Source organism: Monodelphis domestica, chromosome 2 (genome assembly GCF_027887165.1).
Source record: "Monodelphis domestica isolate mMonDom1 chromosome 2, mMonDom1.pri, whole genome shotgun sequence".
In the NCBI taxonomy this organism is placed as follows: Eukaryota; Metazoa; Chordata; class Mammalia; order Didelphimorphia; family Didelphidae; genus Monodelphis; species Monodelphis domestica.
This window is the reverse complement of record NC_077228.1, coordinates 297,767,468-297,793,581: the sequence shown is the minus strand read 5'-3', so window position 1 is coordinate 297,793,581 and position 26,114 is coordinate 297,767,468. Positions and strand designations below refer to the sequence as shown.

The 26,114-nt window shown below is 37.7% G+C and overlaps 1 protein-coding gene across 9 annotated transcripts in view; it reads right to left on the bottom strand.

Annotated features, from left to right (window-relative positions):
* TFAP2B (transcription factor AP-2 beta) overlaps positions 1-19,121 on the bottom strand; it is a 32,721-nt gene extending 13,600 nt beyond the window's left edge. For 2 of the 9 annotated variants that reach the window (XR_008916568.1, XM_007484079.3), the window contains exons 1-4: positions 17,930-18,473; positions 14,254-14,280; positions 12,541-12,999; positions 7,396-7,456 (exon numbers count right to left, since the gene is read on the bottom strand). Coding sequence is in view for 8 of the 9 variants with exons in the window: in XM_007484079.3 (XP_007484141.2) it covers positions 7,396-7,456; positions 12,541-12,999; positions 14,254-14,280; positions 17,930-18,010 (628 nt within the window). In the remaining variant the exon portion in view is untranslated. Of the gene's footprint in view, positions 1-7,395; positions 7,457-12,540; positions 13,000-14,253; positions 14,305-17,929; positions 18,477-18,994 lie in introns of those variants that run through there. The other 7 variants (XM_016431128.2, XM_007484078.3, XM_016431129.2 and 4 more) reach the window with 7 other exon arrangements.
* Between the last annotated feature and the right edge of the window lie 6,993 nt (positions 19,122-26,114).

Sequence of the window (26,114 nt, the reverse complement as noted above, 5' to 3'; positions counted from 1 at the left end):
GATAATGGAGGCATCTTTTCTTGAGAGTGAAATTAAAAAAAAAAAGACATTCTCTTAGAGAGAATCCACATTTGGAGGCAACTCTCTTATTCTTCACTATAACCTAAACCATAATAGAGACAATAGAGACTGTGGCTCTTGGGCCTAGCAATTCAGGACAAAAGCAGCTGTAGGTAGAAATTTGGGTTGGGGTGATAAGAACTGTAAAGATTCTTTAAAATGGGGATCAAAACAGGGGCAGCTCTAGAAATAAATTCAAAGGACTTAGATTCTAAGTGAAAACAGTTCCCCTGGTGACATGAGTTATGTTTGCAAATTAATCTAAATAGCTAGCTCATAATTGTTTTGAGGAGTTAGGATTTACAACAGGTGCTCCAATCAATCAGCCAGTCACTTTCATTTTTTATGTTGTTAGGGGGTGGCCTTCCTGGGGTTGCTTCATTTCAGCAAGTAATTGATAACTAATCATACTCCAGGTATGGTTTATGTAGCAGTTAATATGACCTGAAAGCTATTTGCCATTGCAACAAAGGTGTATTCCATCTCTCCGGGCTAATTTTTTTAATCACATTTTTATTTTCTTGCTATTTAAGCAAGATTGTTGGGGAGGTAATGGGGAAAGGGAAGGAAGAGAAGATAAGGAAAAGTTTAATGATCAGACTTCCTGCTTCCAAAAACTTATATTGGCTGGTCTCCATCCCTCTTTGCATGTTATTAGGCAGGCATCTTCTTTGAATTGATATCTTTACGTGCTGTATCTTGTTAAAGTATGCTCAATTTAAGATGACCCCTGAAACTTCTAACTTATGTGGAAAGGGAATCATCCCCTGATCAAATTTAGGACCCCAGGAGTACCCTAGCCTTATCCTCTTGTTCCACATTGTCTATCTCTTTATACCACCTGAGGTTAAGAATCATAATATGTTATGCCATCTGACAATTTCATAATTTCAGTTGCACAGACTAAGTACAGCAGAAATTTACCATTGTTATAGCTTCTTGCTCACTACCAGAGAGCTTTTCAATGAAAACTCTGTAACAGCCTTAAAAGACATCCCAAAATAACAGACTTGCTTCATGCAAATCCATCTAGTCTCTGTTCTAGACCAACAATGAGGAAGGGCTTTTGAGAGTTAGAGAGTAGAACTAAGAGCTACACAGACTTTTCAGGACTGGAAATCTTATGCATACTTTAAAGAAGGATTCTCTACTTTCTCTTCTCTGTTCCACACCCGTCTCCACTAAAATTAGTCCAGAATACAAAATTTTATCCCAACTGATTGATGGATTGAAAGAGAACAGAGATGATTCATCAATGTTTGGCTTTCTAAATGGATTCTGAATGATTGTCTTTTCTCAAAGGCTCTGACTTTTTCTAGGTCATGAATGTTTTCATATGAGAATGGCCCAATCAAAACACTCTTGGGTCTGCAAATGAGATTTGAAATTTTGAAGTGACCCAAGTTAAAGTCACTCAGTTTATCCAAAGACTATGTCAGGCATGACCCATCTTTCTATTCCTCCAACCAACAACCAACTTTAATATACTTCCATGTGGACAACAACACTTATTTTAATGCATCAGAGAGACACATAACCTATGAAGTCCCCAAGGCAACACAAACAAGTGCTCTAGGAACACTTCAAAAGAAGAAATATTCAACCTTACAATTATTCAGTATCATTTTCTCTGCCCTTTGAAGCACTCAAATTTTTTGAAAAATTTAAATGACTTGAAATTGTGAAATTTAACATGAGCTGTAATATATGATATGAAAACTTATTTTTGCCTGATGCATCTTTCCATCATTTTCAATTAAATTATCATTAGAGAAATGTGGGCTTTTAATATCCCACTCCCTCTTTTATGGTGCTTCTCCCCACCTCACCTCTCCAAAGTTCACATCTTGCCTTCTATAGGACATGAAATACATCTATCGTGGATATCTTAAAATTCCCTGAAACTTATGCTATTACTACATTTGGGAGTTTCCAGAGATAGTCTCTTTGAAAGCCATAGCTCTAGAGACATTTATAACCTTCCCTCTAATTTAGCTATTGTTAATTACCTGATTTACCTGACAAGAGTCAGTTCCTTTGGGGAATATATTTCACTACCTCCCACGTGTGCACAAGAAGGTATGTGTGCATCTATGCATATATATTAGCATTTAAATACTAGTGATCTAATCAGCCTTCAAAAGCGCCTAATGAATGAAGTGGCTTCATTTACCCAGAAACAAACAAACAAACAAAAAAACGCACCAAAAAAAGTGTATTTGTTTTGTTTTGTTTTGTTTTGTCTTATTTCTAGTTTCTAATTTGTTTCAAGTATCAGAATAGTTTCCTCTAACCCTCACACATAGCTCCAAACTTCTTTCCGATTTTACCCCTTTCTGTTGAATATGACTTCTCTCCCACTTCCGTAAATCAGGCTTTCTTCTTCCAAATTCTTTGCTCTATTATCACCTGCCTACACTCCATCCCACTTTGTTTGAACCTGATTAACCTAATATTTTATTCTCTTTTGTCTCTTTCCTTCCGTTTCCTCTCAGCTTATCAATAAACCGACAGAGCAACAATGCCCGGTTGATTTGTTAGTAATTATGAGCATACTGTTCTAGCGCACGAATCTCTAGATGAGTGAGATAGGTTTAAAACGACAGCAGGAAATGGTAAAGAAATGGAGCATAGCAAAACTCAGCGTGAAGCTTTCAATTCTTTACATGTTTACAATTTTCTGTGCATACATTAAAGCCGAGTGGTTCCCCCCTCCCTAGCTCTCTATTGGGTTGCACAAGCAACTTCAAGATTAAGAAAATACAAAAACTCATTTAATCTAAAACTTTCTCTTCACATAAGAGGGAGTGGGGGGGGGGGTGTAGAGGAAGCGTTCATTAAACAATCAATATTTCATTACAGTGACCAACGCTTTTTTTTAAGAAGGGGGAGCGAGTCAAAGGAAAATATTACTCAAATGAACCACAGAAAATATTATTCATATTATAACTATTACTTTACGCTTACTGCAGTGCCTGGCACGGAGTGGGGGCTTAATGTTTATTAATTAATTGGAATCTTTACTTTGGGTTCACCTGGCTGACAGAGAAGTCTAAACGAATTCTAGTTGTACCCTGTTTTAATACTGGGGGTAGAGGAGTAAGGTGTATTAGAATAGAACAGTTTGAGGCCCCCTAGCAAGAGAAAAATAACCTAAAAGAAGTCTTCGCTATTAAAAATTAGATGGACTTGGCTCTCTGGAGGTCTCCCTAAGAGTCAGCCCCTTTCTGAAATGGTTACTCACATCCCAGCTCCCTCCTTTTCCTATATCCTCAGCATTTCCTATTCCTCCCTAGGACAAAATTGTATTCTGCTTCCGTGATACTGGGAAGGATCTTTGCCTAAAGGGGAGAGCTTACTTTCCCGAGAAAACTAAGTCCCCAGAAGGAAACCTGGTGCATACGTCTGGTTTCACACTACAGGTATCTGTGATTTCATTACTTCGGTGGCTGTAATACGATCTTTTTGCTTTGAGAATGTGGTTATTGCGGTCCGGTTTAGCGACGGAAAAACAAAACAAAACAACAAAACTATGGGGTGTGGGGGAGGTATTTTTCGAAGGTATTGGACACTTGTAAAACCATCTAAGGACTGAAGTGCTTTTACCTTTACATAAAATAATGTGCTTTCATACAATTATGTAAAAATACCATAGCCGTCTTTAGTGAGTTACTTTTTACAAATCACTTCTAAAACCTCATTTCATGCCTACCACAACCCTTTAAGGCAGGATAGGAAAGCGAAACGTTTCCCTTACTCAAGAGGACATGGGACTTCTGAGAGAATTAAATGACTAGTCCACAGTCACACAATTGGTCAGAGGCAGGAGCAGAATTAGAATCTAGGTCTTCATCATTTCAAACCCATTTCAAAGGGCTTCTATTACATTTTTTTTTTCCTTATTAAAGAAAAAGAAAGCAACGATTTATGGTGTGAAGGGGGAAGGAATCGTGGGTGCTTTTCAGCAAGAAAAAGAGAAAGATTGGAAAGGGATTGACGATGAACCACTGCAATAAAATTTGAACTTTGGAAAAGTTCAAAACACGTCAGAATTTGCAGGGTATCAAATGACATATTTCCGTGGTCCGGAGTATCCAACAAATTGTTTTTGGAGTTCGGAATACTGAAGCATTTTAAAAGGGGAATTGAACCTCTTGTGAACGTGTTATGATGGCAGTGATCATTTCTATAAGCAGAACTTCTCTCCCCCCCCCCCCCCACCTTCCTAATCTTAATGGAACTAAGAGTTAAGAATGATTTTTTAATGTCTCGTTGGATTTTTAGACTGTTAATGTACCGCATCCTTCTCATTATTACTTTATTGATTGCTCATTGACCAGCCCCCTTCAAATCGTATTAACCACCCTCTGCCAGTTTAGATTAGGAGAGTTTAAAAAGCACCTTTCATTATCGTTCCCCCCCCCCCTCCCACAATGGAGTTCAGACTTGGCAGCTTAATGTTAGCTCTAATGGGGCAGCTCAGAGATGAGGGGCCACGGTCCCTGCCTATTGCATTAATAGCTCAAAGGGGGCTAATACAGAAAATTAGCCTTAAACGAGCTCTGGAGATCTTCAAATGAAAGAGCCATTTATCACGCTGGCTACCTTCACTCCACTCGTTTGCTCTCTCTACTGGAACAACTCATTTCCTCTTAACTAAATTACTTCAGAAATGTCAACTAAGCCCAGATAGCAAACATAACAAGAGAGCAGCAAGCCTAGAGTCTATGATAGGGCATCAACAGAAATGATAAATAGGATAGGTTAATTTCCCCATAAAAAATATTTTTAAACTACCATTATTCTAGGAAGACTGAGAGTGCAAAATACTCAGCTTGATTAGAGTCCAATCTCTCATGATTTCCTAAACATAAAATCCTAGAAAATATCCAGTCTTGGATAAGCCCTTCTGATAAACCTTCTGTTTCATGAGCTAAACTATTCATGGAAACCTCAAAAAGTCTATTAGCAAATACATTAAACAACTCTGTCCCTTGCCAATTATTGAAATTTTGTATAGCCAATTCAGAGACACACCTTTTTTACCCACTCTATTGCACAATTAACCTGATGGACACATCCTTTTAAAGGCTATGGGGTAGGAGTCAGAGATTGTAAGAGAGAAGAAAAGAGTGGAGGAAGAATAGAGTGAAGGGGGTGGGTAATTCTTAAACTGAGTGTCAAGTGGTTGTTTAATTCTATTGTGAATGTAAAATTAAAAAGAAAACTTTTAGCTTTTCTTCAAAAGGTTTTCTCTGTACTGAGTATGATGCAGCATTTATTAAAGAATGTGAACAATAGAGCTGACAGCATTTTATTTGCATTTTTTCCACAAATAAATTTAAATTCAAGAGGTTGGAATGTAAGTGTAATAACATATGATTGTTTTATTTTCTGTCAGAAAGTAAAGCATAAAACATTTAAGTATAAATTTGTGCCAGTTTATAAAAACCAGCAACTTTAAAGCAATATTTTAAAAGTTATCCTTGATTCTTCCTATTCATTAAGACACTCATTTTTACATGCATACTTTATTAATGTATGTCTATCCCTTATATAAGTGAAAATACAACGTGTTGTGATATATAGCTTTTGCTACATTAGGCTGAAAACTTTAATTATACATTTTTCAGAGGCTGTATTACATTTCTTATTATTTGTGTTTCATATGCCCTATGTAGTTCCACATGCTATAACTATACCAGAGTAATGGCAAATGTGCCTATGGCCAAAGTATGTAGATAGTATTCTTTCCTTACACACACACACACACACACACACACACACACACACACACACACACACACACACACACACACACACAAAACCTAGTTAGTCCAAATCAAACAAAAGCAAGTCTTTGGGAAAGACTATACCTTACTATCACAGATACAAGTTTAAAACCAGGAAAACTCCCTCCACAAATCACTCTGCAATTAACCAAAGGGAAAACCCAAGAGACAACAATGAGATTCGCTGTCAAAGAAGGGGGCATGCTTTACAAAAACTGCGGCATCCCAAGTCCAAGTATCCATGGAAAACATGCAGACTAAAAAGAAAGCCAACCAAAAGAAAACCAAAGTAACTAAATAAAGGAAAGAAGTAAAATTTAAACAGCACTTCACATACACAGTTTTCTACCCAATTCTGATACTCCACATCTAGATTCTAAATAACATGTCTTCATTCCAACATTTCCTTATTTCATTCTAGAGCAGTTGTTCTTCCCCATAGCTAAGATGTGTTATCTCTGCCATTCTAAAAGAAAAGGAAAATGTGGAATACAACACCCCATCTTGAATCTGTATTGTATAACCCTTTCAATGTTCTGGCCTTTTGAAACGTTTTATAGCTTCCCAGAGAATCCTTTCTTGTAAAGACTCTGAATTTCATTTGGATCAAATGAATAATAAACTACTGAGACCAGGCGTTATTGACATTAACACCATATCCTGGAATAGCAGTCCTTTTGATAATTAAAGATCTTACTGTTTACACATTAGAGTTTCTAAATTTGTGGTGTGTGAGTGGCATTAGTATATTTCTGCAGCAGGCTAATCGCCATACATTCTCCCAGTGAGTGTAAGAGAAGAGTAAAAAAAAAAAAGCAGCTGCAATACGCCTGAAATGAGTTATTGTAATTACATTTAATTAGTTTAATTAGTTAATTATTTTGCTTACAGCTGTACGAGAGACTGCAAACATTTGTTAATATCACATGCCCTTTAACAGTATGGGGTGATTCTGCAGTCACATTAAATCATCTATGCATATGTATGTATAAAGATTTTTAAATGTGCATTGGTTGTTTCTTGGGATGTGTGCATTTAGTAAACACATTTGGCACAATAGGAAAATAACAACCCATAAAACCATGAATGGAATCTTCACCTCCTTAAAATTCTAAGTTGAGATCAAGAATTACAAAAAAGTGAAAAGATAAAATGTGAGCGACTGCGGCACTGCCTCTCAAGCATCAATTATTGCATATTTTTCAAATAAGTATTTCCCAGCTAGTCACAAAACCTAATCAGGAGCTGAATTGCAAAAATATATTTGAGGTCCTTTTCATTCTCTTTAGATGAATATATGGTCAGGAAAATGGCAATAGTATCTCTTCCCCTCCCCCTCCCTAGCTCTTCCTTCCCTCCCTTCTAGCCTCTCCCCTTTCCAACCCAACTCCCACTTCCATACAGTCAGTCAAGTCAATCACTGGAGCCATATCATTTTGGACACAAATTTGTGTCTTGTAGAATAAATAATTTTCTCAAAGTGAAAAGATAAAGTCATTAATGCACAATAAAAGTTGCTCTGCTTTGGGGAGATAATCCATACCTTTTTTAATGACAGACTGGTCCAATAGATTCATGCCGCTGTTATTGGCATCTTCAACTGACTGTGAATATAAAAACATCACTATTCAAATTGACTGGATATTAAAGAATCACACACATAAATCATGTCATTCCAAACTGGAGTTTCTGTTATTTCCATTTATATTAATTCACAAAGGGAGGTGGTTTATTATTATTATTATTATTACCCCCAAATTGACATGGAAATGAAATTCACCCAAATGATACAATCTTCCAGTGGAAGAAGAAAAAGAGGTGAGAGCCATCTGGGGTGCAATATTGAGTTTTGCTATCATAAAACACATAGATAATGTATACATGTATTTTGCATCTAATAAACCTTTATATCATTTGCCATTAAGGATTACTGTAATTTGACAGCATCTGTAAGATCTATATGATTTAAAAGATTATAAAGGACTATTTTTCTTTTTTACTTTTATCCCTCTGAATCTTAATAACTCAAGGAAATTTTCTTTTTTATATATAATAGTTTACATTATGAGATTTTAATTAAAGTCTGAGCAATTTGGAGAGGAATGCAAACAGCAACACATAGAAACATGTTTGCAAGCAGACAGGACCTCACAACTATTGTAGTTAGTACATGTTCCCTGTGCATGTATAAGCATCTCATTGAGCAATGTGAAAAATATGAGCCTGAATAATTTACTTACTTTATTCTCAACAAAGGTGTTCTCTCCCTAGCAAGGAGCACACCTGTTAAAAAGGTGTTCATTCTAGATGACATAAAACAACAGCTCTCTTCTTCCCCATGTCCAGATAAAACCCTAAGCCTAGCTCAAGTAATTGCAAATTGGAGTATTCTATCTTGCCAATAAAATTATCAGAGAATCAAGATTAGGTATAAGTATAACAGACTTTTATGGAAAATGGCTTCTTTGGAAGTTCATTTGTCAATTTTGATTCCAGTACAAATATGGTTGCAGAAATATCACTCTTGAGTTTAGTAGACACTTAAAATTATTTCTTATATTAATTGAATAGAATATGAACATGGTCATTTATAGATGACTTGAATACAAATAGAATCTTTGAACTTGGTTTTCTACAGGAGGAACACCTAAGTACATTTCTTAAACTTGCAGATACTTGGTTTCTGAACACTTGCTTTGGCTCAGTTTTCCTTGTCTTTCTTAGAGTGATATAAGTAGAAATCAACATATTTTAGAGTAAAATTATATACTTTAGCAGCACCTCAGTATCACCATGGAATAATATCTAACCAGAGCGTCATCCCTTTCTCCCACAATTCTCATTAAGTGTGTTTTTTAATACTGATAAACAAGTGAAATATGTGTGTAATCTTTTTTTTTTTTTAAGGAGATAATCTAAGCAAACGGAGTGACATTATGTGAGTAAAGTGGCTTTTTAAAAAGTCAATTTTCTATCATGGGAAAAATGAGGAAAGTTGGTATCCTTAGAAAACAAATTCTAGCGTTGCAATTGCTACATTATTATCTCCTTCTTATGAAATACAAATTGATTAATCCCTATAGTGATCCATACATGCAAAATACATGACATATCTACATGTGTCTGTTGAGAGATTTACAAGTGGGAAGAACCACTTGTAAGTGTACACACATCATATATATTCGTAGATCTCTACACACGTGTGCATATTTATATGTATATATGTGCCATATATATATATATATATTACGCTTCATCAGCAACGTGGGTTAGTTGTTGTAGTTAATGAGAAGACTCTTGTCTGATTTTCTATCTAATTACGGCCGCCTGCTGGGTTTTTGTACAGGATATTCACGCAGCATGCTGGCACTTAATAGTCACAGAGAGGATCGTAAAGATTTAATTAGGACTGCATGCGGAAACGTGGAAAAACAACTCAGACTTTTAATTACTAGACTTCTTTAGTTAAAAGTGATACCAGGGGTTGCTTTAAGAGACTAGGATGCTTTCTACCCGGCCCTACCCCCACTCCACCCCCAACTTAACTTCCTCATATGCTTAGGTGATAGTGGTATGGAGAGAGAAGAGAGACAGGAAAATGTCTAAAAATTCAACAGATCCAAAAAAGGTACTGTAATTCTCTCTCTCTCTCTCTCTCTCTCTCTTTCTCTCTCTCTCTCTCTCTCTCTCTCTCTCTCTCTCTCTCTCTCTCTCTCTCTCTCTCTCTCTTTCACACACACACACACACACACACACACACACACACACACACACACACACACACACTCAGTGAAATGTAGCATACACAGAACCCAAACAACGATTTGCTGGTTTAATAGCCCCTGAGAGTAAATTGAAATAGAAATTGACAGGGTTTTATAGTTTCATTTAAAAAAAATATTAGAAGCATTTGGTTAATTAGCTTCCCCTCCCCCAGTCTGGGCGGTTGCCCTTCGTGTGTGTCAATGTGTGTACGTACTTTCACTAAAACATACTATGCTTCCTTCAGGTATGAAAGCTGGGAGAGGCGGGAATGGGAATGTCTTCATTTTTGTGTCTATAGCAGAAGATAGATCTATGAACAATGAAAGATCCGACTTTCCGTAGCGTTTTTCCCCCCACAAAGGCAGATGCTCAACCTCCAGGCTAAGGCCCTGACCTTACAGACCCTGTAATTAACCCTTTTTAAAAAAGAACAAACGCCTTCACCCTAATTCTCGATGGTAACTAGTTGTTGGAAGGACACACATACACACAAGAATACTGGCAATATTTAATTCTAGGCTACTATCTCTGGGTTTCTCTTTGCTACAAACTCCATTCACAACTACTTAATAAAACTTGAACCATTCGCTAGAGAAGCATTACGTTTCTTCACCTACTACAACTATGCTCTGCCCTCCAGTTTTGCTTCCTCTTTTGGTCTCTGTCAAGTGAACGGTCTCTTCCTCCTCATCCACTTACTACATGTCTTAAGAAACCTAAGTCATCACAGCTGAATAAGTGAAACCATCTCTCCGCTGCCATTCTCTCACTTCTAAAACGGGGTGGGAGTGGCAGAGGGTGGGAATTTGGGGCGGAGGGAGGCAACGGAAAGTGGAAGGAAGGAGGGGGTGAATCCTTTATGAAACAAATCATTTTAGAGTACTGGTGTGTCTCTCTCGGGCTAGCTGTACAAAAAGAGTTCCCATAAACCGTTTTGCACCCTGAAAGCTATCATTTAACATTTTCGAGGGGCTAAAGAGGGAGTTAAAGTGAGGGATGGCGATCACCCCTAAATTCGACAATCATCCAGACACCTCTATGGAAGGAGCTTTCCTTTTGCAAAAGCGCTTGTCTACCAACTACTTTCAGCCAAGCGGAATCCTTAGCTTTGTTTCGGTTTGCAAATGTAGATGCCACTTTCCCAAGTAGTTCTAACCCTGACTCATCATCCAATGCATTTATTCAATGAATCAAATTTACAGATTGTTCTGACCAAAACAAATATCAAAACTTCTCTCTCAACCCCCACCTGAACCCTCAAACAAAAAAGACGGAATGAAAGTAGCTGCAGTATCTTAAACTATTCAATTGAAATATAAATAATTCGACTTAAATGCAAAACTCCTTTCAGTGGCCTGGACTGAGGTAGTGACTACCATCATCAATAACAATAAATTGGTATGCATCCATTTTTTAACACTTTGAACTTTATTCTTCTAGGAAGATTAATTTTAAAATAGTTTCTTTTACATATACAGTCTGATTCATTATAAAATTTTAAAGTATTTCTTCTATACTTGCATGATTAATGTAACTGAAAACAGAGTCAAACTAGGCTATATCAATAAAACTATGATTCTTTTCTATCTAAAAAACCCTTAGGTATCAAAATCCTGAGAATCTGTGTCTTTTTGACAAATAATTAACAAATAACTGTGAAATTCTTAAAAAAAAAAAACACCCAATAAACTCAATAGAATGGACCACACATATAGCCTTCAATGTTGTCCCAACATGTTGAGTGTTTAAATATATACAAATTAAGTGATATGAGGGAAAAGACCATTCCACTCTCCTTTTAATTTCATTTGTCTTCTGGAATTTTGATAAAAGGATGCATAACATATAAAACTAAGCTTGTGTCTAAGTTCTAAAGTGCCATTTCTGTATTGGCCAAATTAATCTTATCCTGAGACATTTTAAATTAGGGAAAACAGAGTCCTGGGTAGAATCCCCCAGATTGTTTATAATGCATCATTTCTTGCCTGCTTCTTTGTTTGGTTTCACAAATTAATCTTCACAAACCCACACCCTATTATGTAGGTTTGCAGATGGGAGAGAAATTGTTCTGCGGCTTTTGTTTTAAACACTAAAACACGTGATGTCTTTTCACATGGGGGTAATGGGATTGGAGAGGAGGTGTATTGGACCAAGTGGCTGGAAATCAGGCTTCTAAAATTGTTGGTATATAAAAAGAAGAGAATAAAAGAAAACCCACGTGCTATCCTCCACTACCTTCATATGAAGTGACACTTTCTGGCACTCTCATAATGTCTTAAATGTTTGCTTGCCTACCATGCCTTCCTCCCCAGGAACTGGTCTTTAATTTGGCAACCCAAATTACTTGAAAGAGCCACTCTATACCCTAAAGGACAGGCAAAAGGAGAAACCCGGCTTGGACATAGTTCTTTCCCAAGAATGTGTTTGTCATCAACTCAGTTTTAATTGTGTTCTAAAGACAGGCATCTGCCTTTAGACAGATTGGAAAAGTGATATGAGGGAAAAGCTGTCATTTTCTTTCTCTGAAGGTCTGGTTTTTACTTACTGAGTTTAGTAGGAACGTTATTTGTTTCTGGATCTATTTGGAAGAAAGACTGCCATTCTCTGCTCAAAGCACTAGAAAAATATTCAGAAATGGCATGTTGAGGGAGAGAGAGAAAAATCCCTGTTGGTTCTGAACACTACATCCTAGGAAAAAATAGTTCCTATGTCTAATTTCTGAAAATTTTCAGAGCCCAAAACTAAACATTACAGAATGTCCCCATCTCTGTATCATGGGCCTCCGTGAATAACTTCTCTTTCTGTAAAGATTCCAAGCTCAGCACCGTAACATAAGTGATGGAGATGGGGCAAGTTTCAGCCCTGCCCCCCCTTTCCTACCTATGCACCCTCCCACCTTTCCCTCCCTTCAGACTCTTCTTACCTGAACGTCTTCCATTCCTGGGTGTCCGATGCCATGCAAGGAGAGACTGTCCCCCATGCCAGAGTCCAGTCCGTGGTGGGCCGAGTGTAGCAGCACATCAGGCCGCCTGACTGAGTGGTAGTCTCTCCTAGGGTCCAGTCCGGAGAGCTGAGGCAAAGCGGCCCGAGGCTGTGGCAGGAGAGAGCCGGCTTCTGACCCCACTTCTTGCCTCTGCCTTTGCCCCCAAGGATGCTGCTGGGGTTGGTGTAAGGGATTCAGGGAGTAGGGGTCATTAACGTGGGAGTAAGGGTCCTGGCTCTGGTGATAGGGAAGCGGCTGGTAGGGGGGTGGGAAATAGGGTGGCTGGAAATCCGAGGACGGAGTGTGAGACAACGGAGGGGCGCTTGAGTAGGGTCCCTGGGACACGGAACCCAGCTGAGACAGTCTAGAACTGTGGCTGGGGACTCCATCATGCCGGTCCTGAAAGTAAAACAAACAAACAAAAAATACAAACAACAAACGGAGAAAACCTGATTAAACACACTAATCATAAAAGAGAAGAGCTGAAAGAAAATAAATCAAAGCCAGAAACTTAGACCCAAAGTTCACTCAAATTGCACAAACATGTTCAAAATTTCCTAAAGGCAAAGCACTGAGAGAAAGGAAAGAAAAATGAGAAGAAAAAAATAAAGGAGGGGGGATGTGGAGATGGTGGTAGGAAGGGGACCAAAACAAAACCCAACATGTGAACCTCTGAGTAGCAAACCAAGGAAAAAGGGTGAGGAGGGGTGGTGGTAGGGGTGGAGAAGGGGAAGCTACTAAATGCCATAATTAAAAATGTAGGAGTGCTATATATGGTATGTGCTCTCCACAAGGTTTTGAATCATTTCTCCTAACTATTCAAGGAGCCCAAAGAATGACAAAATAGAAGTTGAGATGTATATTCCGGCTCACCTTCTGTTTAAAATCTCCAACTTAGTCACCCAATTGGCAGCCAAGCCCCAGTGACAAGCCACTTATAATAGAACACAATAATGCTATATTCGCATACTAAAAAGAATCTCATCGGATTCTTCACTTTCCCCTCCTCTGATAGAATTAAACAACTTAAGTAGAGTCTGATTTAAATTGATTCCCTTTGAAATAATATCCTCAACCAGTGTTAAATTAAGTTGAACTGTGGTTTCCAGGAGTTATTCTTAAGACCGTTTTTTATTTCAAACACCATTATACTCTAGGGTGTGAAAATGGAGGACTTGGAGTTGGGCAAGGGTAGGGGGGTGGGGAGGGGGGAAGTCTAACACAGCTCAGAGTGGGTCATAAACTAAATAGAAAGTCCAGGGGAAGAGGGAATTAGAAAATCTAACTTTTTTTTCCTGTAAATATGCCATGCTAAACCCATTTTTCTCTGTAGAAACAGTAGTTCAAATCTCTGACAGCAATGGCAAAAAAGTTTTTTCTTCCCTGCCCCCCCCCACTACCCCAGCTGACTTGTCCAGCTCAAACCGAGAACACACAATGCGAAAGAGAGAAGCAGCTGCAGCCTCCTCCAATTATTGTGCTAAATTACCAAGCCAAAGGCAAGAGAGAGAGAGAGAGAGAGAGAGAGAAAGAGAGAGAGAGAGAGAGAGAGAGAGAGAGAGAGAGAGAGAGAGAGAGAGAGAGAGAGAGAGAGAGAGAGAGAGAGAGAGAGAGAGAGCATGCAATTCTTGTACAACGTGGATCCGAACTCACCATGGCTGAATAGGTGTGGACTAACATCTGGAAAAAAAAGTCTGGTTACTGCTAAAAATAAAACAATGATAAAAAAAAAATATATCAAGGAGAACGGCAGAGAAACGTTCTGGACACAGGAGCAGAGCTTGAGGTATTTCCCAGGACTATCCATCAAAAAATCACCCCCGAAATCAGACTGGCAGTGTATGGCACACAGAAAGAGATCTGCTACTCTATTTCTTTCTTTCTATTTTTCTCTTTTTTTCCCCCCCTCCTTCTTTGGGTTTCCAGATACAATCCTCTTCCACCCAAAGCTAGGCTCAGACTGCTTCGGTGCCCCTTCCTCCCTCCGCTTGCCTACACCGCCTCATAATAATTGATATTCATGACTATTAATATTACACGACTACTTTAAAGGGAGAATGGAGGACAAATGGAGCGTGAAGCTGCAGCTAGCTCGAGAGCTCCCCTACTATTGTAAATGACGTTCATTCAGTGGAGAATTACTAGATGTAATCAGACGAGGGGGGCTGGCAAAAGCAGAGTTGGGGAAAAAGTTTAGCAGGGAAGAAGCATAACTTCAATTAACTGAGCCGAGGAGATGTGTAAACCAGACACTGCTTATTTGGAGCAAGGAAGTCGGAAAAAGCAGCGCTAGAGGCGAAAAACAAAAACAAAAACAAAAACATATTTCCTTCTTTTACATTTAATTATACATTCCTAATACAAGAAATTGATTGCCCTTGGTGCTTTGTAATGATTTTAAAAATAAAATGTCCTTTCTAATCCTTTCTAAGAAAAAAATGAAACCGCTCTAATTTGTCTGTTTATAGTAGCTATTAAGGACTTTTGCTAAATGTTAGACAATACATTTATTTACTAAATCAAAGAGGGGAGGAGAAAAGTGTGTAGTTGTCTTTCATTTCACTCCCATGGTCTTGAAGACTGAGAAAACTCCACATTTTCACCCAGATTTAAAATTTATGCAATGATTTTGAAAGGATACTAAATTTATCCTTTCGAGGCAAAGCCAGGGGCAACATAAAACCTTTTTGGATGTTTCAGGAACCCGTTCAACTGGCCTGACTGCCATTTCTGTTAAAGTTCAACCTTCCTCCCTTCTTAAATAGCCTCATTCCAGAACTGAAGTTGTTCTCTTGTTTTCTGAGCAGAGAATTTAGACAGAGGAATAGCTCTCTCTCTCTCTCTCTCTCTCTCTCTCTCTCTCTCTCTCTCTCTCTCTCTCTCTCTCTCTCTCTCTCTCTTTCTCTCTCTCTTTCTCTCTCCTCTCCCTATCCTCTACCCTCTTCTCTCTCTCTCTCTCTCTCTCTCTCTCTCTCTCTCTCTCTCTCCTCTCTCTCTCTCTCTCTCTCTCTCTCTCTCACACACACACACACACATACACAAAAACACGTATAGTAATCAACTCATGCCTTATATTTGAAGGAAGGATATTTTTATCTAAATTTGTAAAACTCAGCAAAATGGATGATTTGAGTTTTACACAAAGGTATTTACATTAACCATACTCCCTCCTACTACATATACATAAAATATATTTAATATATTCATATATATATATTCATATATATACATATATATGTATATATATATATATATATTATATATAAATCTTTTCGACTATGTGGTTCTCAGATCGCTCCTATTAAAGATAGAAAAAGAACAGCTGACCAAAACACAGCTCTTGAAGAGTCCTTGTTCTAAGTCATGGTAGCTACATGACCAAAACAAACAAACAAAAAAACAAAACAAAACTGGGGAACAACGTTCTGCAAAAGATCTAGTAATATACTGCACAGTTCTTGGTCCTTCGCTTTTTGTCTCTTTCTTACCGCCCTCCCACCACGTCCCCTTCACTCCTGAAAATGTAGGAGCTTGTTGCCTGTGAGCTGAAGCAGGGCTGAGTATTTTTCAATTGCGGCACCAGGTTGACACAAGGCTCAGAGTCTGAGACCTGGGCAAGGGAAAATGTTGCTTGTCAGGACCTAACCTTCCACTCTTAGGAATGGGAACAGAGAATAATCAAAGGCGGGGGAAAGCTCAGTTAGCTCCATCAATACTAATTCTGCCTCTGTCGGATTTTGCCCGTGTTCAGTTGATAATTAGCCTGACGGGAGCTTTTGTGAGTTGAATCATTCCTAGTATCTGGAAGGCGGCTTCCCGCCGGGCTTACAGAAGTCGTCCCAAGGCTGGCGGAATTGTATTTTCTTTCCGTCCCCCACCCCCATCCCTGGCTGCTTATGAGAAGCTTTGATGGCCTTTGTACTTTAGATCAGGATCACTTAATTTTATTAAATGCTTCCTGAGGATCATGCAGGCTTGCCAAGAGATCCCTTCTCTCCCTTTCGCCTTCTAACTTTCCCGCTTTGCTTCTATTCTTCCCTCTTGCCTTCCGTTCCTCTTGCCAGTCTTTTCAGTCTTTCCTTTTCCCTTTCTTCTACCCCAACCTTTCTTCTTCTTCTATAGACTTTTCTCGAAGGGCTTTCCAACCTGGAAAATTCTTTGTAGATTCTTAGTAGATTACTAACTAGATTCAAATTCGGACGCTACCCTTCTGCGGGTTCAGAGAGCAGCAATTTCCCTCCATTCACCGTACGAATTCGATCTTTCCCCCTGCTCTTCAGTTCCTTAATCGCCTATCCCGGGTTTCGCACCTCGCTCTACAACCGATAATAAATACATTCTGCGTTGGGTCAAGAATTCAACGATCTTAGCTGTCTCAGAGAAACCCCACCGTTCCATCCTAGACGGCTGGTTGGACAGAGTTTCATTGCAAAATATTCTTTAAGTAAAAACTATGGGGGGGGGGGGGGGAGAGAAGAAGGTGTAGATAAAGGTATAACTTTTGTATTTTGCTTTGTTGTTGGGTTGGGTTTTTTTGTTTGTTTCATATTTTGGTTCTCAGCCTTTTTCATTCTGATGGAAGGTTGTGGCTTCAATTACGGGGGGAAATGCTTTGAGTGTAGGTAGAAAATGTGGTTCCCTCAAAGGTAAAATAAAGGAGTAAGTGGTTGGCGATGCAAAATACAAAGCCTGAGGAAACACTAAATAAGAAATTGACTTCTATTGAAATTTTGCCTTGTTGACAACAGGATCTATTTCTTTCTTTATATCTATCTATCTATCTATCTATCTATCTATCTATCTATCTATCTATCTATCACTCTGTCTACCTACCTACATACCTATCTATTGAATCATCCTCTTCAATAAGACTATATCATTTTAAAATATCTTCCCTCCACATCCATCTCTTCTAGAAATAATTTTGAAAGAAAAATTAAAAATCTTATTAACAGGCGAATGAGGCTAAAAGTACAAATAATTTCCATCATTCTCTGGCACAAGGCATAGGGAACCTTCTTTTCCCAGGTTTCTCTGACATTCTGCCTATAGTCAGTAACACTAGGTTCCATCCTAGAGCCCCCAAATGCTATTTTTTTAACAAGAAGAAAATTAAAAGATGTCTCCTACATTTATTTCCCCTTATTCCAATATTTCTTTCCTCCAACGGTTGAAGTCTCCCCAAGCAAGCTTTGCCAAAAGTTTTGGGACTTGGATGAAACTGAACAGATATCAGCAAGTAAATCTCTTTAAATATATCTATTTGGCTTCCAAGATTTTCTAATTCTGTTTCTATAGTTATAAGATGAATATAAGAATGTCTGCTTACCTCATAGATGTCTTCGTACTTGACATTTTCAACCAGTTTCCAGAGCATGATGGCAGCCTGTTCTCTAGGAGGTGAGTGCATTCATGTGAAGAGCAGATGTCTGGATTCTCAGTACTTCTCCCTTGTCTGAAATGATCCATCTATAATTGGAAATGGGGGATAGACACCAAATCCGGCGCTCCTCTCCCATCGCAACTTATATCTGTTGTCTGAAACAATAGGCTGGAGAAGTAAACCTCAGTCGGATAGTAAAACATTATCTGTTACACACAGAGGACTTATATGCCACTTATATATTTTAAATATGATATACATGTATTTACACCCATGCACACACACTCTTAGCTATATTAGCACTTCTGAGTCATACATAGAAGAGAGGCTCTAAATGTTCATTTAATGAATAGATATCTACTCCAGGTGATAAATATTTTTAAAACCTCCATATTCAAAATGATGAATCATCCAAGTCTGTGCCTAGTTTCCCCCATTTATAATGAGGAAAGAGGGACCATTAGTCCCCATTTCTATGTAGATTTTGGGGAAAGGAGACCCTCACTAGGGTATTTAAACACAAAAGCTCCTTTTCATAGGGAGGGGAAAACTGTTTTTTGTAAGATGGATCTTGGAGTTTTTAAAAGACAGTCTCTCTATATTTATGGCTTCCCACTTATGTAACTTGGCTCCTTTTTCATTGCAAAACAAAAAGCTCACCAAAGAAGCCAGTTTTAATGCTTCCTGGCCATCTTTCTAAAGGCATTTAGAAATTTAAACATTGCATTGAGCTCTTGGATTTGAATTACTTGTGTCTTTTTGATACGTGTGATTTCAATAGACTTGACATCTCATTCTTACCTTTCGATTCTCCATTTTATGAAGCTTTATCATAGGATTGGATCATTAAAGTATATTTTATTTTGCAGCCTTTGGAATGCTTGCAAATACAGAAGAGACAATAGACCGGCATATGTTCGTGGTAGACACTTAATAAATGTTTGTTGAATAAAATTGTTTATAACCTGAAAGAAGCTACAAAACTCTAGATCAGGGTTCTAAAATACTTACATTTCTGGAAGCTTTTAGTCGAGAGACCATATAAACAGATATGTAAATATTATTCCCACGATGAAATGAATTTAACAAAATCACAGAAATGGGAACCTTTAAGAAATAGAATCTCTCCCTTTGGCACCCCCAAAATTAATGAGAGTGGAATTTCACCCCCTATGTTCCCCTCCTCCCGCCTCTATTCCTCCTTACTACTTCGGAGGATGCAAGTACTTCAGCAGCCAGTGGGTGAGCCCACAGGGGGCTCTTCACCCTTGGGGAAGAAAATAAATGACAGGCGGGAATCATAAGGGAAACAGGGCAATTTGGGGTGGAAGTTATTAAAACTGATAAGAGGGAATCGCTGCAAAGGCAGATTGTCTTTAAATCCACTACTGCTATGTGGTGATGTCTGTGAGGAGGGTTGTAAAGATCTTCAGTTGGCGGAAAGAGCTTCTTGTAACTGGGGGTGTGGTGTGATGGGGGTGTGGTGGTGATTACTGATTCAATTGAAAAAGGGCGACTGAGGAAGGGAGGACTTTAGTGGCGGAACAAAATAAGCGTTTCAATAGATTTCTTTTTCTTTTGTTTTATTAGTAGATCAGTCATATGAAAAAGAACATAGGAGTAACATTATTGGAGGAAATTTATAAATAAATATTTCCTTCACAAGCAAGCCTTTTGATTTTTATGACCTCCTTAACTTTTCCTGTGAAACACAGGGATTTTATACAGGTTTGCAAGCCTGGTTTCTCTGCAGATTTCCCCTTCGTTAAGGGAAGACACCTCCTCCTGCCCTTTTTGCTTCCAGAAGATAATTTAGGAAAGGACGAAGGACAAAGGTTTAGTTCTCTTTCTTAATACTGTCGTAGGGACTGGATTTCAGTTCCCCTCCGAAAAGTCAAATCAGCCCCTCATCAATTTTTCGCTAGATAAATATTTTGTCATAAGAATCACCAGCCCCATATTTATTAATGGAATTTTGGTCTTCTTGTCCCCTTCAAATCAATAATTCTATTTCCTTCTTCGTTTGAAGTTAATTTCAAACAAATGCAGGGGAGACTGGATATCTTTTTTTTTTCTTTTTATGCTTTTACAGCTTTAGAATATGTAGCTTTCTAACATCTCTTGATTAAATAATTTAACACATTTTGAAGCAAATAAAATCTAAAGGCTGATAAAAGTAAAGATATTAAATGGAATAAAAGAATCGTTTCTGTGCTACACATTTCTATCTAGAACCATTAAAGAAATCCAATGTATCTACTTAAAAAAAAACACGTGTACATAATATTTAAAACGTTAGAGGAGTTCCATAGTTAGTCTTAGTTCATTTTAATGTTCAAAATTTTTCAAAATTTAAAATTTCTTTGAGATTCCTTGCAATTGATTTCAATCTGAAAAAGTCAGGTTTTGTTAAAACAGACAAGATTAAAAATAAAATATACGGAGATACTAAGAAATATAAGAAAGCATATTATGATAATTAAAACCTAAGTAATTATCTTTCATTGCTGGATTTTAAAGATTTTAGAAACCTTTAAGGTAAAAAAAAATCCTTTTAAAATTAGCCATTGAAATGTCATTAAACAGGACAACAGCGCCCTCTGTTGGGCTTTTGTATAAGCTATTTTTGTACCTCAGATTTGTATAAGACTTTTTGGGGTTTCAGAAATTCAATTTGGCCTCACGGAAGCTCCTAAGCCTGAAGTATGCTATTACTACCAATCTTAGAACAAGCATCTCTATATGTGAAGCGCCTGGTTCAAACACTTCAAAGCCAAACACAATCAAAACTTAAAATATGTTAAATAATTTCCACAATTTCATTTGCTCTTTTAAAAACGTTCTCTTTTAGCTATTATTGCTTTCAATTTCACTTTCTTTCATGTGATCCATAAATGCATGTTCCTGAAAGGACTTAATACTTGAAACTCAATACAAAGAAAAATAGAAGACTTTAACAGCACCAAGAAAAAAAAATGAAACTTCAAACAATTTCAATGGTCTATTTGACTTATTATTTAGTTGTACTTTTTGACCTTGTGGCCAAAATTTTTGTCTCAAGGTGTATATAGTGTCTTACAGGTGTATGAGAGATTGTCTTTGTATTTGTTTTTTTGGCCATGATTAGGTTTATAAACTCATCTAGAGCAGAGCCCTCTGCTGGTGGTTGTTAGTTTAGTAGAATCCAGTAAGTTGTTCTGTTTTGCTTTGTTTTATTTTGAGAGAGAGAGAGAGAGAGAGAGAGAGAGAGAGAGAGAGAGAGAGAGAGAGAGAGAGAGAGAGAGAGAGAGAGAGAGAGAGAGAGAGAGAGAGAGAGAGAGAGAGAGAGAGAGAGAGAGAGAAAAAGAGAGAGAGAGAGAGAGAGAGAGAGAGAGAGACATTCCTTCAGTCTTCCCTTGTTACTTTTTTTTGGGGGGGTGGGAATCTTACATTTTTTACTTTTCCCATCTCAGCCAAAACCTTTAAGTTTTAAGAGTTATTTAAGTGGAGAAGATCTGAGAAGAGGTTTCCCCATTTTGAGGCTATTTCTTTATTTATTTGTTCATTTATTTATTTATTTTTGTCTTTTCTGGTCACATTCTATTTATTTTCTCTTTCAGTTTCCCTTGCCTTTCCAAAGAAGAGCAAATTTTCTTTCAACAAAGAGAAAACTAGAATTTTGGGGTGTTGCTCAATCTTTTCATCTCTTTGAACACATCATATTTTTTTCTAAAACACTTACAGACTGAATTCTTTTTAAAACTTATCACCTTATCCAGAGACATCCTTTCCTTTTTTTTTTTACTTCCCTTGCTTCCTTGAATTCAGAACTGGTACTCAGGATGCTAATTGTAGCAACATAGGTGAATTTCTTATTATGTTTATAGTAGTTGTTTCTTAGTCTTTAATTTAAACACACTATAAGAGTATCCTAGAACTAGCTCCCTACCAATTATTAAATTTTCAGTGTGAACCTTTACATTTTGGAAACTAGCAAGTGACACAAACCAGGGCTTAATTTACTGTTTAGTTGATTTTTAGATTTCAAAAAGTGATGGAGAAAATGTTAATAATTCAGATTAAACTTAAAATGGTGTTGTATATTTATTCTTTGGGGAGGGATACCAGCTTATTCATGAATAAAAGTTTCTGAATCACCTGAATGAATTTACTATTTTGATACTAACTAGATATTTAGAAACTGTAGCAGACTGGAGTTTCTGTGACAGAATCTAAACGTCCAAAATGTTTAACTAAGAGGCATTAGTCGATGTTGAAAGAGTATTATAAAATACACCAAACTTTTACATGTGATCACAAGTGGCATTATCTTGAATTAACTTGAAAAAACTGCAGTTAACTTGAATTGCTGAAAAAATCTTCTTGGTGTCCTTATTTTTCAACAAAATGAATTATTCTCCTATCTTATTTTACAGGTATGAAGTCAACCAATCAACACACATTCTTTTACTGAGAAAATGAAACAGTTCTTTTCCTCAAGAAGCTGATTCAAATTCTTTATGCATTTTTGCCTCACTTTAGCTATGTAAAAATATCATGTAAAATACAAAGCTATGAGAGAATAAAGGAAGGGAATAGCATTTATATAACATTACTATTTACTAGTCATTGTGTTAAGTGTTTTAGAAACATTATCTCATTTGATCTTCACACCACTTCTTATCATCATCTCTATTTTGAAACTGAGGAAACCGAGTCAGGCAAAGGTTAAGTGATTTGTCCAGAGCTATACATCAAATAAACATTTGAGGCTAGATTTAAACTTTGGCCTTCCTGCACTCTATCTACTACTGCACTATCAGCTGCCTCTGGTAATAATAGTAGTGTCTCTGAGATTTTGTACAAATTACTTATAGCTTAGTTCCAATATAAGTATATGTTCTCGGTGTCATAAAACCAAAAGCTGTATTTCTTCTAATGTGTTATGCCAAAAGCTGTATTTCTTCTAATATGTTATTCATATGCCAGTATGAATAGAATTCTATATGATAGAACATTTATATTTTTAATAGAATTGTGAAAAAACTAAGTATTACTTTTCTCTGGGGAATAGCATGGAGAGGAAGGAGAATGGATAGAGACAGAAATAGTCAGTGGAAGAAGAGAAAGAGGAAGAGGAAGAGGAAGAGAAGGTATAAATCATAGAATTTAAGAGTTAGACCTCAGGGTCAAACCTATTACTGAACAAGAATGCTCCGTACAACATATTTAATAAGTGAAAATGTTAGAGCTAGACAGGATCTTAAAGGTCATATAACCTAGCCCCTTCTTTTTTTAGCTGAGAAAACTGAGCCCCCTACCCCAAATAAAGGATCTGTCGAAGGTCAATTGTTGTTCAGACATATCTACCCCTTGGTGATGCCATTTGGGGTTGTCTTCGAAGAAACACTAGAGTGGTTTGCCATTTCCTTCCCTTTCTCATTTTACAGTGAAGAAACTGGGGGAAATAGGGTTAAGTGACTTGCCCAGGGCCACACAGCTAAGTGTCTGAGGCCAGATTTGAACTCAGGAAGACTCCATGTCTATCACTCAATCCACACACCACCTAGCTGGCCTATCCAACGTCAAACAAGTAGCAGATTGCAAAGACAGGAGTTGAACCAAAGTCCCTTGCTTCTCAATCCAGTATTCCTTTACCACAAGGGTGACCTAGTCCTTTTTTTTTTTTTGAAGACATCTAGTAAAGGAGTACTCAGTGCCTCCAAAGGCAGACTATTTCACTTTTCCATAGCTCTGATTACTAGTAAGTTTTCTCTCACAGCAAGCTTAACTACTTCTTTGCAATTTCCCCTAAGTGTTCCTATGTCTGCTCTTTGGAACTAAGCAGAGCAAGTTTAAATCCTCTTCTTACATAGAAAACCTTTATATATAGAAAGATGGCAACCCTGAACTACCTAGGTCTTTTTTGCTTGCAGCTAGTCATCCTCAGTTCCTACAACCAATCCACACATGTCAGGAAACCTTTACTATCTTGATCACCCTCCTCTGGACATGGTCCAACTTATTGATGTGTTTCCTTAAATGTTGCACAAGATCAGTGGACCCAGGACTGGGATAAAAAGACTCAAGCACAACACCCAGGAGATGCCAAGGAGGAATAGTTTGTATATAACTTTTTAATAAATGTTCATATTTTTATGACCAGAAAATTCTTTTCTTGTTGGCCTTACTGTTGAGTCATTTTTAGTCATGTCAAACTCTTCCTGATTCCATTTTGGGAATTATTGACTACGATACTGGAATGGTTGGTCTTTTCTTTATTCAACTCATGTGACAGATGAGGAAACTGAGGTAAAGAGGGTTTGCCCAGACTTGCCCAAGGTAACATAGGTAGCAAGTGTCTGAGGCCAGATTTCAACTCAGGAAGGTGAATACTCCTGAGTCCAGAGCTGGTACTCTATCCATTGTGCCTCCTACATTTTTTGACAGGTAGATATTTGTTTTTGGTATGGTGGGAAAAATTTGTAGCTCCTCGGCTTAAACTTTGGTTTTTGTCAGTTACTCTCTGTATGACCTTGGGCAAATCATTTTACCTTTCTAAACCTAAATTTACTCAACTGTTAAATAAAAGGGTTGGATCAAATGACCTCAAAAGTGCTCTCCAAATCTTAGCCTAGGATCCTAAGTTACATGTAGCTGTAGTACATAGCAATGTAGAGAGCACAAAATTGGCAAACCTTGTCTTTTTCTGGCTCTGGATTGCTAGGCTCATTAGCCAAAGTGAAGTAATATAATTAAATTCTCCTGGCCACTGCTTTATGGCAGTGATGGCAAATTTTTCAGAAATGGAATGCTGGGGATCATTCATACCTCTCCCCAGACTGAGTGCTGTACCCTGTCCCCACCCTTACCCCACACAATGGAGGGATTAAGCACTCTCATTGGGTGTAGGGGTAGGTGAAGTAAGGAATGTCTTCAGCAAGTGTAGAGGGGGGAAGGTGAATGTCCCCAGCACTCTGCTCCCCTCTGGCTCTGTTACCTATGAGCCACCCACCTTACCCCCTGTGTGCTCCCATTGGCTGCTGGGCAGAGAGGCAGGTCATGTGAAAAGATGTCCTCAGGCATGGTAGAAAGGGGGAGGGGAGCAGCTCTGCCTGAGTCCCTCTTCCTTTCTAGTAAAGCACTCTGGGGGTGGTGGTGGCTATGTGCCCACAGAGAGTGCTCTGTGTGCGCCATCTTTGGCACCTGTGCCATAGGTTTGCCATCACTGCTTTAAGGGATCATAACCTGAAAATAGTGAGATTGGATCAAAAATATAGTAGAGGGAATAAAGCACAATTTTTACAAAGGACATTAATTCTGCAGTCAGAGGAACTGAGTTTAAATCTTATCTCTGATATTCCTTTCTGAGTAAATTTGGGCAATTCTTAGATTTATGTTTTCTCATCTCTTAAATGAGGAGATTGAGGACTAGATGTCCTCTGAAGGTACCTGATCTACCATAACAACAGAAGGGAAAGAAACTCTTAGAAGAATACAGAGCTGAAATATAACTTTTAAAGCATGAATAAACACACATGATGTCTATAATCAAAAAATAATTTCTTAAATAATGGTGATTCTTTGAAAAAATGTTAATTTTTATAGAATGCATAGTATTTAGAAAATGATTGAAGGCACAGATAATTCACTCATTAAATTAATAATTGATGCTTTAATGGATCTGTTTTGTCACTTCAATGGGTGCTGGTTTTGGTAATAAAGATTGAAACCCATCCATGCTCCTCATCCTAACAACTCTTGTTTACATCCTCTTTTAATACCTCCACATAGGTGTCACCCAATATGTTGGCTATTTGATATGCTTGGATATCAATGAAATATGAATTCTGTCCATCCACTATTCCTTGCTCTCATGACCTGATTAACATGTTCCAGTTTTACATCTCTCTGATGATATTTTTATTGCACTTTTCCTGTGTAATTTTTCAATAATAGGGTGTAGTTTCACTTAGATCCAAAAGATATTCCTCCTTTATCATTTGACCAATAACTTTAATTCTTTAGAAATTTTTATCTTTGATTAGCAGCAATACAGCCTGGAAAAATATTAATGTTAACAATATGGACCTTCTTTTTGGGGAGAAGCTTAGGATCACTCAGAAGTCTGTGCAACTTCCCAAATGCAACA